The 13,952-nt window shown below is 48.7% G+C and overlaps 1 protein-coding gene across 20 annotated transcripts in view; it reads right to left on the bottom strand.

Moving 5' to 3' along the window:
* The window catches only part of FGFR2 (fibroblast growth factor receptor 2), a 101,200-nt gene that overhangs the window by 43,987 nt on the left and 43,261 nt on the right, over positions 1 to 13,952 (bottom strand). For all 20 annotated transcript variants that reach the window (XM_045803296.2, XM_045803288.2, XM_045803290.2 and 17 more), the window contains one exon: positions 7,584 to 7,707. In XM_045803296.2, the coding sequence (XP_045659252.1) occupies positions 7,584 to 7,707 (124 nt within the window). The remainder of the gene's footprint in view (positions 1 to 7,583; positions 7,708 to 13,952) is intronic.

Raw genomic sequence — 13,952 nt, 5'->3', positions numbered from 1 at the left:
ACGAGAACGCCAACAGGATGTCTCAGTCAACTGACTGCCACCCCGTTCTAAGGGAAGAGGCGTCCATAAAGGCGCTCTGGTGGAGGCATCATGGGAAGAAAGCTCAGGGCATTTCTATATTGACATTTCAATGACAGTTGACCTAATCCTTCCCAACCGGGTTCTTTTGGTTTATAAAGGTGACTGGAGTGTTCGGAGAGGAGCTCTGAAGAGGACTCGCTTCAGAACTCGCCATGTGAAGAACCAAACTCCAAATACAAGTCAGGCATTAGGGGTGCCTGGGTGAGCGTCTGCCCTCGGCTCAGGTCATGACCCCAGGGTCCTGGGATCGAGTCCTACATTGGGCTCCCTGCTCAGAGGGGAGTCTGCTTCTCCCTCTGCCTCTGCCCCTCCCCCACTTGTGCTTGCACTCTGCTCTCTCTCAAATAAATAAATAAAAGCTTCAAAAAAAAAAGAAAAGAAAGAAAGTCATGCGTTAAACTGCTTTTCTTCTATTATTCAATTCAGCGTGCGCTGACGGAGCTCTTACGAAGTTCTAGCCCATTCCCGGGCACGGCGACTGCCAGCAGTGCACTCAGATCTTCATGCCAACCCTACTTACCCACACTCGGACAGCCGCGGCCTTCTCCGCGCCCCCGGCCCTGACCGATCCTACCACCAAGTATGGTGAAGAGACCGTCTTCTTACAAAAAACTGTAAGAGCGTCACTTGTCTGTGACACTTCCACATCCTCTCTGCCCACACCATAGACGCGATGCCAAAGAGGAGACAGGAGATCAAATATTAGCCTAGGCTTCTCCGCAGCCACCTCGGCCGGGACTCCTGCCAGAATCCAAAGCAATCAATAAGGCTTCCTTCTTCGACTATGGGGCAGAGGGCAATTGATGGCCTGCAGAGAACATGGCAAAGTGCTGACACCGTGAAGCCCTGACACGGCCCGTCCGTGCCGGCGTGCGCCTGCGCCAAGCTCGGGACCCAGCACGCAAGACACCCCCTGCTCACAGCGCCGGGAAGGACTGACTTCCGGCGGGTCTCGCTCCTGCGGGAAAGCACTTACTTGCCGATCAGTACCTTTGCAGTGACGTAGCTACCCACTGACCGGCTTCTGCCCCCTGGAATCCCTGTTGTGAAACAGGTATAAAAATCTGCTCTGTAGTAACCCAAAGCTCGTTAAACGGTCGCTCAAAGGAAGTTTTGAAATCTCGGTCCTGGAGGAGAGAAGAGGACGGACCACTCCTTTAACCAGAGCTGCGCTGAGTGCACGAGCCTCGGCCTCTCGATCCTAAAGGAGGTGTGGGACCGCCTAATGGCAGTGACTAACAGTCACGTCCATGGTGCTATTATCTAAAAGCAACGCCCCTATGACCTCACCACCCCCCCACCCCAAGAACAGGAGGCGGTCTTTGCCCCCCTGCTTTACAGACGAGGGAACTGAGGCTCAGAGGTTCCACGCCTTTCAAGGCCATAGAGCTACCCAAGCTGGAAATGGAACGGGAACCCCTCCATCCTGTAATTCGCACAAGAGCCTCCAGACACGCTTCCAGGAAGGGGTGGAGTCCCACGAGGTTGGACACAGTAGCACGGGGTGGGAAGACAAGGGGGAAAGGGCTCTGGAGACACAGAAGCAGCAGCAGGACTTTGCTTCCTCAACCTGCCCAGTTCCGTGATTCTATGGTAACTACACAAGCCTACTTATTAAGGTGCTCGCTGTGCCCTATTACCGAGCATGGCACCCCAACCCACTGACAACAGGGGGCTTTCTATCTCCCCGGGGCGAGATTTCACCACTCCAGAGCCGGCATGCAGGACCAACATCAGGGTAAACACATCACGTCCTAAACCCAGAGCAAGAGAAGGAAAGGCTTCGTTGGCAGCAAGAAGATGAAAACAGAAAATCAAATGGGGCCCGGCCAGGAAGCCTCTAGGTCAAGATGCTTCAAGTTCAGAACCGCCAGGGGCTCTGTGGAGCTGAGGCCGGTAGATGCCAGGGAAATGCACGAGTGTGGCAACTCTTGAACATGAAACGCGAGTGTTCAAGGCATTCGAGTCTCTGGATGAACGGTTTCATGTTTAACGCTGCCTTCCACAACAGCCACCCCTCATCGAACACAGAAACGAAAGCTTTGTCTAGAAGCCCTGGTGTGATAGAAACGAGGACAGAGAGGGGTCTTCCACGAGGAGCAAGGGAGCAGGAATGATCCCAATTCTGACAGTTTCATTAAGAAACCAACCAGTTAATCAAGGAGGCCACCACTTCTTCATTTACTTAAATGCTACTTTGTTCCAAACCCAAAAAAAGACAAAAACAAAAAAAAACAAAAAAACAAAAAAAGGTCCAAAATCCACCCTGGAGAAGTGTGGCCTGCCTCAGTCCCTCTTCTGCTCAGGGACCACTGGAGGCTTTGTCTTCCCAGGACAGAGGCTACTCCAAGCAGTAAACAATTTATGCAATTTCTCCTTCTCCCACTGGGGACAGGCTGCCAAAAGCTCAGTGCCAGGTGTCAACCCCACAGCCAGGCTTATCAGTCAGTGCCTGGAATAAAAGACTCTTCACTCCTGAACACACACCGGAGGGGGGGTTAGCCCCAGCACAGATTCCTTCGTGCTTTCGGGCTCCGTCCCATCATGTCCGGAGCCCAGGTAGAGCAAATTTATGTCAAGGACTAGTCGACGGCACAATTCTGCTCTGCCGCCGAGCAGGTGAGGGCTGGTGAGGAGGCCTGAGGGACCCCCACCCGGCCGGAGGTGTGCGTGGCCGCTGACTGGCTCCCAGCCATCCACGGAGACCCTGTCTGGCGCTTACAGCTCTTGTCGCAGGGGAGGACAAAACTCTAGAAAGCCGGACAAGGCATGGCTGGCCTCAGCAAATCCAGAAGCACTGCTTCCACCCTCCCCTGCACTCTGCCCGCAAGTATCCAACGCCAGGTGAAAAGCTCACCATTTATCTCATGGTCTCCGGGATTGCAGAATTGGGACAGCCAAAGGGAGAAAAAGTTCATAAATCAAAGATGAAGGGTCTCTATGAGTGAGGAGGACCGACTGGTCCGTTCAATACTTTCATCTCTCTCTCTCCCTTGTTCTGAACATGCGGTGGGGGTAACAGCAGCACCTTCTCAGAGTTTAGCAGCGGGACCTACGGGTCCACACCATGGGACACCTAAACCGAGATCTCCGTGTGCAGCACCCGGAGCCCTGGTTTCCAGAACACCTGGGTGGAGGCCCGGGCTCGGAGGTTTTCTCTAGGTCCTTGGCAAATAAATCCCTCATCCGCCCGCCCCCCAACCCCAACCTGATATTCCTCAACTATCAGTGAGGTGAGAGGTGAGGGTGGAGGCCAGCTTCAGGAACCCAGAGCTCTCAAACAACACGATCCTCTCCTGCGACTGGATGAGTCCTGGAACGGCCGTGACGCCTGCGTTAACCAAAGGTGTAAACCCAGCAGGACACGTGAACGGCAGCCACTGGCCCTTTCTGTTGGTCTCAACATGGCATTCGGTTTATTTAACAAAACTTCTGATGGAGTCTAAGGAAAGCTACTAAAAATGCATTTTAGGGGCGCCTGGGTGGCTCAGTCGGTTAAGCATCTGCCTTCAGCATAGGTCATGATCGCAGAGTCCTGGGATCGAGCCCTGCGTCGGGCTCCCCCACTCAGCCTGCTTCTCCCTCTCCCTCTGTGCTCACTCTCTCTCTCAAACAAATAAGTAAAATCTTTTTTAAAAAACAAATAAATAAATAAACAAAAATGCCTTCTAACTCTCCAGAGAGTCCAGGTTTGAAGGGAGAAACCAGAATTTGTTGCTGGCCACCTGATGCCAATTTGGTGCTATTTTTTTTTTTAATCCGTTAACCCAAACAGATTCCTCATAACCACTGTAGTGGGTTGAACTGTGACCTCCCCCCCAAAAAAGATAAGTCCATGTCCTCACCCCTAGAACCTGTGAATGGGACCCTATTTGGAAACAAGGTCTTTTAGTTAAGGCTCTTGAGATGAGACCATCCTGGCTGGAGGGCGGGCCCTCAATCCAATGACAGGTGTCCCTGTAGGAGACACACGGGGGAGATGTGCGACACAGAGAGGCAGGCCACCGGAAGACAGAGGCAGAGACTGGAATGACATGTCCATAAGCCGACGGCGGCCACCAGCCACCAGAAGCTGGGGAGAGGCATGAAACAGACGCCCCCCTGAGAGTCTCCAGAAGGAACCAGCCTCGCTGGCACCCTGACTTCCAATGTGTGGCTTCCAGAACGGAGACAGAACCAACGTCCGCTGTCTTAAGCCATTCAGTCCGCGCTCACTTGTCACAGCAGCCCCTAGGAAACAGACACAACCATCACAGGAATGAGCTCAGTCCCATCATTCCAACGTCCCGATGAGGCCGGAGAGGCTCAGGAAAGGCTAACGGACTTGCTGCAATTCACTCAGCGCCCCGGCGCATGGCCCTGCGGCCCTGCTGCTCTCTCCGCGCCGCCGGGCTGCCGTTCGTGGACGTGAACGAGTCTCGGCTCCTTCATTCGCAGACACGAGGGCTGTGAAACCCAAAGTTACGGGATGTGTCCCAGGCTGCGGCGTCTTGATGGCAGAGCCGTCAGAGCCCCGCGCCTCGGCCTCCTTTCGCTGAAGAACCGGGGCCAAGACCCGCCACCTCCCGGGGCCAGCTCTGCGAGGGGAGCCTGGTTTACGAGAGTCACAGTTACCGAGATGTGGAGTTTCACACTAATTTTCCCTTGCAAGTAAATGGCTGAAAAGTAATGGTGTCAATTTTAATGAGGATCAAGCAAGGCTCCTAAAAGGGCCCCCATAAACGAGAGCATTTCCCTCACACGCAACAATGGCTGGCTGTTTAATTCCAGCACACAAGAATGTCACTTAAATTACACGGCTTTTACATTCAAGTGCTTATGGGCATGCCTTTCCAGGGAAGAACCTCGGTAAAAAGATTCGCCCATTTTTGATGCTCCGTAATATCTGAACCGCAAGCCTATGTATCATAGCAACAAAATAAACCCTCGAAGAATGTGAACGAGGACAGGACTTCACTTTCGCTGGGAAAGAGTCTCTGATGTTCTGTGAGACGCAGCTGTAGCTGGGAAGCCTGTTATCACGTGGCGGTATATTACACTTGGACTGTGGGCCACCCGAAGATCGTTGCTCAAGCCTGATCCCTTTTCTTGCCACTTGCTGAGATGTTCAGGACGCCCGCCTGCCAATCCCGTAGTCTGCATGATACTCTCGAGCTGACTCAATTCTTATTTTATGAGTGCTTCTCAAAGCAATTACTGGGCTTTTGAGCAAAGATGAGAGTATCTCACACCTCCATCTTTCCTGAAAATGTCTTATACTCCACTGACTTTTGGCTTCTATTTATAAAGAAGGTTCAAGGCTTGGAAAATTATTAGGGGTTGAGCTTTAATGGATATTCCCAACCAGCATTGTGTCATTATTGGCCCACGTCTGGCTGGGCAATCTCCCAAATTTGTGACATAATCAGGCCTTTCTCTGCATTACTCCATACGCTCTATGCTCCCTCTACATTACAACACTGAATCATACGCTCTTTTCAACAAGACTGATTGCCAGGGGATTAACATTAGACAGCACAATTCCATTATTCAGCAGCCTAATTCAAATCCAGCCCTAAACTGTAAGAGACATTGCAGGGCTTCACAGAGATGAGCTGCCAGAGAGCTCAAAGGAGAGGTGGGGTGAGGGGCTTCTGAATGTTTTACATAACAACTCAACCTAAAACCTGCTAGGAGCCAGAGCCCATGGCTGAGGTGGCCAAGCTGACTCCCGATTCCTGGACCGGTCCCCAGCGCTCCCCCAGGCAAAGTTAGAATCCCCACGGACCGCTACAACACGATTATTTTATTCACACCCTCAATTGCTTGGTTTCAAAATTAAGTATTTAAGAACTTTTAGCCCCAAATCTTTCTTTCCTTAAATAGAAACACTCTCACGTCACATACAGGAGATGGGAGGCCCAATGTGAACTCCACGTTGTGTGCTCAATCAATAGATTTATGGCACCTCGATGCCAAAATAAATGTTCACATTCACTTCATTTAACCAAAATCTATGTAATTTGGTTAATCAAGCTTTCGGGAGGTGTTCTCATGGTTCTCTGGGCAAATCAAATCGCTATGGAGCCTCTCTTCAAAGAGTTTCTAGTTTCTTGAAGGAGAAGAAATGCCCACATATGAAATAATACCAGGGACACATGCACAGGAAATGATGGAGGAAAGTCTTTGGCTCATAGACGTGGGGGCAGGCATGAGTCTGTGGAGTTACATACGGTCACATTAAGGCTAAATCCATCAGGGAGAGCCCGGAGTTGAGACCTTTAGCAGGAGCTGGCAATCCGGTTCGCTGACCCCCAGCCAGGACTCAAGGTCAGGTGGTGATCCCGAGAGTCCAGGTAGATGACAAGACAGAGAAAAGACGGACTGTACAAAGAAAAGATCTTAGCCCACCATCCCTGCAGCAACGAGACATCCTCGGCATTGCCAATCCTCCAAAAAGACAGAGAAACCCTCTTTCCTTATCATTTACAATGCAACAGGCAAGATGGGAAGAAGTCTGAGTTCCAGGACAAGAGGCTCATGGTCTTAAGATATTTAATTAATAGCCTGGCAATCTGAGCACTTAGATATTTGTTTACAAGCCCATATACACAGTTCCCTTTTCAGAGAAGAAATTGTTTCTAGGAACAAACGCTGAACGTACAGTAGCAAATGACTTTCTCCTGATGGAAGTGAAGGGCGCCTTGACCCTGATCTGCCTCTAGCCAGCTATCAGCTCAGTCATTGTGATACCTTTTCCTTTACTCTTCAGCTGGCATAATACAATTGCCCTTAGAACATGTTGCCTCTCTTTTAAAAACAAACTTCGAGGGGCTCCTGGGAGGCTCAGTTGGTTAAACATCCAACTCTTGGTTTCAGCTCAGGTCATGATCTCAGGGTCTTGGGATCGAGCCCCGTGTTGGGCTCCATGCTCAGCGTAGAGTCTGCTCAAGATTCTCTCTCTCCCTCTCCCTCTGCCCCCCACCCCCTGCACCCTTCCCCTGAACACACTAACATTCTTCAGAGTAATCTCAGCTTCCAGTACGTCAGCACTTTTCATACCATGTCCATTTTGCACAAGACATGAGAGAACCAGGAAGATCACACAAAATACATAAAACGTGGCTTGCTGGGAAAGAGAACACTGTCAAATGACAAAAGAATCCTCCAACAACAGCGCATATTTAGAAAGAAGGAGAATGGGGGGCGCCTGGGTGGCACAGCGGTTAAGCGTCTGCCTTCAGCTCAGGGCGTGATCCCGGCATTATGGGATCGAGCCCCACATCAGGCTCCTCCGCTACGAGCCTGCTTCTTCTTCTCCCACTCCCCCTGCTTGTGTTCCCTCTCTCACTGGCTGTCTCTATCTCTGTCGAATAAATAAATAAAATCTTTAAAAAAAAAAAAAAAGAAGAAGGAGAATGGACCAACTCTCCTTAAACCACGGGGAGAAACAAGACTCACTTTCGCAAGGTCACAGGAGTCAAGCTGGCGGACAGCCGCCCCTCTGGGAGAAGCACACTCACCAACGACATCGAGGTGGTATGTGTGATTGATGGAGCCGTACTCGTTCTCTACCACACAGGTGTAATTTCCTTTGTCGGACGGGACCACGCTCTCCATAATAAGGCTCCAATGCTGGTTTCGCACCTGGGAAGATCAAAGTAAAGGTGCTTATTTAACAATCTTAGTGAAGAATACCAGGTATTTGCTTTCTTCATTTAAAGAGAAGTTGAGGGAGACAAGGACGGTAGAGAAGAATCACCTGACTTCTCCATTTCCCTCATACTAAGGACGCGGAATGGAGACAAATGAAAACAATCATTATCGTCAAGGTGAATGTCTAGCACTGGGATACGGACATGTTCAGATATGCAAGTGTGCGGAGTGGGTCTCTCACAGTCGTGGTTTGAGGGTTCCTCCAGGAGCTGCCAAATGGCCAGGGGAACTTGCACATTAGCCTACAACCCTATCAGTGTCTCAGAGCAGACAGGCTGAAGGTTCTCACCTACTAGGAACCCTGAGGCCCCACGGCACCCATGGACTATTTATCGCCAACCCCCACGAGCACTTACTGTATGCCAGGCACTGCTCTGAGCACTCCATCCAGCCTTAGCTAATGTGATTCTCCCAAGATGCCCACAAGCTAGATTCTGTATTGTTCCTGGAGCCTTCCAGTTTCTTTCCCCATGGTCCTCAGATGCCGTCTGGAAGTCTCTAGAAGTTTCAACTGGGAACACAGGTCTGCCCCTCCCATCTCTGGCAGTGGCCGACAAGATGCTACATATTTCTGAGAGATATACTCAGAATTCCAAATATGGGAGCAATGAATCCTCAGGAAACCTAAGTTGTATATCTGTCTGCTTACAAACTCCTTGAGACTTTTCAAAGATAAGCAGCACATGTGAAAATAGGTTAGTGATTCCCACCCACAGGTCTGTCAACATGCAAACAGACTAGACTCCAACATTCCCACCTTGCTTTGAAAATATTTTCATCAACTCAAACTTTCAAGCAAGCATAACTTTTCCTTACAAAGACCAAAATGCAGATTTTTATCTTGCAGGTTCAAGGATTTAACATTTTCTCTAAATCCAAGTCATGTTTTAAAGGTATTTCGGGCAAGGCACTGTAAAGACATGGAGAGAAGAAAAAAAAAAAAAAAAAAAAAAGCCAGGGCCCTACCAGTCTTAACTATGATTTCAGGAATTTCAACTGACCTTCTGAATGATTCCCTGAGCATTGCAAGTGTTTTCTGCCTTAATCACATAAAAACCGATAATACCATCAGAGCCTCTGCAAGCACACGAGTGAGTCAAGGAACTAGAGAGTAAAGAGAGTCATCTCATGAATGCTCCATTATAAGAGCGGGAGGGCAGAGCAGCTGTCCACTTCGAAAAGCAGCGCCAACAGAGGTAAGAGGTTATCACAGCCTGTTACCAACCAACGCGTGTGTCACGTCAGATGTTCAGCTCTGCTTAGAGCCACTCTCACAGGGAGCAGCCACTGATGCTGAGTTCAAAAACGAGACCACTGCTCATCACAGACAGTCCTCTGCAGGACCCCGGGGGTGAGGACTGGACTCTTCACCGAGGACAGGCACTGAAGAATGAGTGAGCTCTGGGCAGACAGTCCCTTTGTTCTAGCTGCTGTCCTCACACCAGCTCCCCTGTATAACCCTGAAGACTGCTTCAATCTACTGTCATGGAGCTGACTCGGGACAGTCATTCTCACTGTCACAGGCGAAGAGTCTGGTGGTAAAATGAATCTGAAAGCATCAGACCCCAATGGGGAGAGTCTGTCCCCTCCAGCGGAGAAGACGTGCCTTCTGCTCTTGGCTGGGCCATAGACTTGGAGGAGAACCCAAACAAGAGGCTAGGTCTCCTCTTAGGGGGGATAAGCGTTCCATGCACGGTGTATAGAGGGAATGGTGTATAGAGGAGAGGCGACTGCTAAGTTGTCCAGGGCAATGAGAATTCTCTCCTGAAATCCGTGCCCCCAGGTGTTACCCTGGAGCTGTGTGCTGAAGAGCATAGAAGACTCACGTACTAAGTCCTTAATTTCACTTGCGTCAGGTGGGCCCACACGGAGACCCTCCCTCTCCCCAAGCTCTCAAGCCTATCAGAAATGGGACTTTCCTGGACTCTGCAGGGCTAATCACACAGAGGCTAACTTGGGGATGAAGCCATAGGCCCTAACGTCACCAAGCCACGTAATCCAGCATTTAGCCCTGCTGTAAATATTCAGTTCTTTGAGCCCCCGCTCAAATGTCATGCCCATAAGCCCTTAATCACGACTAGTGCCTGTCTCTGGCCCCCGTCCAAACTGTCAATGTCTTTCTTGCGCCTGGATCCAGATTTGGCACACGGCACATTCCAAATGGAGCTGAAGCTGTACGACACAGGGAGGGCATCGTCTGCCTCTGCCCAAGACATTACATCTTGGCATACGCAGCTCGGCATGCCACTGCCGTTTTTAACCACAGGGCATATGGTCAGATCCAGTCTCTCGTCGGGGCTATGGCATTCCACGTCAGATCCCTCGTCGAGAGCATGTGCTCCCTGAATATTTACTTCCTGCAGATGCACTGCAAATATGAACAAGTTAACATTTATAAACTGCTTTCACAATGAGAAACACATTTACCAAACAAGGTGCTTCTGCCCTTTCCGAGACCTTGGTACTCAATCAATACTGTCCCACGCAGTGCTGTTAATATTTATTTTCTTACACCATTGCTGCAGTATTTGATTCCTTGACATACCACCAATCCCAAATTTTATGAGCTGTGGCATTTTCCAAATGGACGCCCTTAGAAGCTGCCAACAGTGGGAACGTTTGACACTTCCATGGGGGATATCCTACCATTAATTAGTGGTTGCTTAATGACAAGCTAAGAGAGGACAAACGGTAACTCTATCAAGATGGGGAGCAAAGGCACAAAGACTTTTGTGTTTCTTTTCTAAGCCCTACGCTTCCATACCCCGATTCTGGGTCAACCTAAAGACACGACCCTTCCAACAAAAATGTCCCATGTCCTCTTCTACGTGTTTTTATATATTCCTCATCTTTTTAGAGCCACCATTCTTCTGCCCCTTAGAGCAAATGCACTTCTCTGCTTTCACAGAAGAGGGAATGTAAATACCCAATAAACATATGAAAAGATGCTTAACCTCATTAACAATCAGGGAAATGCAAATTAAAACAATAATGAGACACTGTTATTCACCAGCTGATTAACAAAAATTAGGAAGAGCCGCGTCACTGAGTACTTAAGCGAGGGTGGAGGGGACGAGGCTCAAATTGAGAACAGGAACACAGAGAAAAACCTTTCGGTAAAATAATTTGGCACGGCCTATTAAAATTAGCAACACGTTTTTTTTCTTTTTACCCAGTTAATTCCACTTCTAGAAATCTAGCCTGCACAGAAAACAGCAGGATGACTTCAAGGCCCATGAACAAGTGCTTCGAGCACCGTTTGTAACAGCAAAAATGAATCCATCGGGAAGAGAGTCATTAATAATATATAGTGGATCCTACATGAACTAACGTGTAGTTAATTCATTCCAACAAAATAGCATACGGTCATTTAAAAGAATGAGGTATTCTTAAGTTCAGACCTGGTAAGATACCGTGAATAGTTATGGATGGGGGGGGAGTACGTGGTATAAAAATATGTATATTTAGGATTCCATTGTACAGAAATACACACTCGTGCGTCCACACACACACACACACACACACACCTCAACAGGTGCCTATAGTATAGCCCCGAGTCTGTAAGCATGACTGTATAAACACAGCTGACATCAGAACGAAAACGTACTGTATCGTTAGCAGTACATTTTCTATAATTAACTGGTGCGGTTATGCGTGTTGCTGACTTTTTTCTCATTTTCACTTTTCAAATTCAAACAGAAATCACATCTGACCAAAAAAAGTGAAATAAAACCGCGCCCCCTGCCTCCCCCGTCAGGAGTAACTGCTGTGCTATGGAACCAGCTTGGCTGTAAGTCTCTGGCAGACTGAGCGAGAGGGCCGGGGAGGACAGAATCCTGCACCGGCAGACACACGCACGATCCTTTCTTCTCATTCCTGCCCGTGGCCAAATCTTTGTGGAATTCATCATTATTTTTCATCTGCCAAGGAACAGAATTAGAGAGCATGAGGCTTCAAACTGTGTTCACTAAAGACGTGTAAAAATAACATTTCAATACTGAAACAAAGCAGATTGAAGCTAATGGCCTAAGCTCTTTTACTCCTAATACAAAAAAGTGGATTCCACAAACATTCCATGCCAGTGGTCACAAAGACAAAAGGTGGCCCAGACAGGTTTTTTCAGAATTCCTCTGCTACCTAAGTCTTCCAAGGTGCATGTTTAAACCCTCAGCTATCTTCAGGTGACAACTGGGAATGTAGCTTTAGTTTGTTACGATACCAAAACACCTAGGGGAAAGGTCAAAGGCCAAAGACCCAGGCTGTCACCTGGATGTTTGGTTTCCACATTGCAAAAAAAAAAAAAAAAAAAAAAAAAAAAAATCTGGACATTTCCAAATAGCTAGGTGTTCGATAACAAGCAGAATAAACATCCAGAAGCTGGATGGAAAGTTTTGCTCTATGCCAAGTCAATGAATACTGTGTCCATGTGATGGCAAATACCCCCAACACTTCCTTCCACCAGTATCAGGGCCCAGTTTATGGAGAAAGGCAGCAATCCCTTTGAACCCTGGCCTACATAAAGGCAGCCCGTGAACTACAACTCACCATAAGCCGGTTGTCATTAGATGCACAGAGCATCACTATCCCGTGCCAGACCCCATTTTCCAGCAAGTTCCTGGGGTCTCTAAGCCAGGCTTCTGGAGGTGTGCAAACTGAGCTTACACGTGACAAGGGCTGTGGCGCTCACTGCTGCTTATCTCCACGCAGATGTGGAGGCAAATGCCTGATTAATGCTTAAACTCCTGAAGTTTGCTTTTCAGGAGGCGTCCAGAGAACAGGGCGAGGTGAGCTCTGATCCCATCTAGCACGCAACTGCAGCAACCCTTCCCTCCACCCCGTGAACAATGCATGCATCTCCCAGGGCAGTGAGGAGAGAATTACGAAAGGCAAGGCTGTCCTCAGATGCCTGGAGGGGCTCAGAAAGGCGCTGTGGGGGCAGACTGCCAGCAGGGTCACTGCCTTTCGAATTTCACTCTTTAAAAATCTCATGACCTTCCTCAAAAAGCTGAATGAAGAATCGTCAGATGACCCAGCAATCGCACTGCTAGGTAGATACCCAAAGGAACTGCAAGCAAGGACTCAAACAGATACTTGTACACCCATGTTCAAAGCTGCTTCTTTCACAGGAGCCAGAAGGTGGAAACATCCCAAGGGCCCATCAACAGATGGATGGATACACAAAACGGGGCCAGCCATGTAATGGAATGTTATCCAGCCCTAAAAAGCAATAAAAGTCTGATTCTTGCTACAACACATCTGAACCCAGACAGAAGGACAAATATCCTATGATTCCACTTCCACGAAATACCTACAACAGGCGAATTCAGAGACAAAAAAATTAGACGTTACCAGAGCCTGCGTGGGGCGGGGGGGGCAGGGAAGAGGAATAGAGAATTATTTCTTAACGAATACAGAGTTTCTGTTTGGGGTGATGAAAAATAAATGACAAATTTTATATTCTGTATATTTTACCACAATTTGAAAAAATCCCAATCAGATCACAGATTATATGCCCAACTTTGCTCTCAACAGCCTTGGGCTGACAGATACTTAACCCGTTCTTAGGATGCCCTTACTACCTCCATGTTTCTCATTTATCACAGTGTTTTTTATAAAAACATGGAACCACATTTGAAGAAAGCAGTTTAGTAAGAGCATGAACTTTGGAGGAAAACCACCTGGGTCCAAATGGCAGTTCCGCCACCGAGGAGCCACGTGACAAGCCTCATCTGTAAAAGGGGCAAAATAACAGCGCCCCGCCCCCCCGGGCTGCGCAGGGGACCCAGTGCCATGGCTGACGGGAGGCGCCCTGTGCAGGCACGACACAGGTGAGCAGTCCGTGCGTCCTGGCTGATGGCAATATACACCTGCTTCCTCATCACGATGGCCTTATCCCGGATGAAAGCTGAAATGCCTTGGCTGAGAAAGAGCTCAACAAAATATATGAATAAGGACATCAGTTGTGATTTTTCCAAAGAAACATTTAATCAAAAGTCTCTAATATATCTAAGCAACCTGGAAAATGTCAATCTCATGAAGCTACCCAGCAAAACCACCAGTTTAGTAGTGATTATGAGAAAACGGGTTTTGCCTCATCCTTTCTTGGACCTGAAACCCACCAGGAAACTGACAGTCCAGACCGGGATGCTTCACCCTGCTCAGGGGTCCACGGGAGT

Source organism: Ursus americanus, chromosome 6 (assembly GCF_024610735.1).
Source record: "Ursus americanus isolate L20-20 chromosome 6, mUrsAme1.1.p, whole genome shotgun sequence".
Classification (NCBI taxonomy): Eukaryota; Metazoa; Chordata; class Mammalia; order Carnivora; family Ursidae; genus Ursus; species Ursus americanus.
The sequence above is the reverse complement of the archived record's forward strand: the minus strand, read 5'-3'. Positions and strand labels throughout refer to the sequence as shown.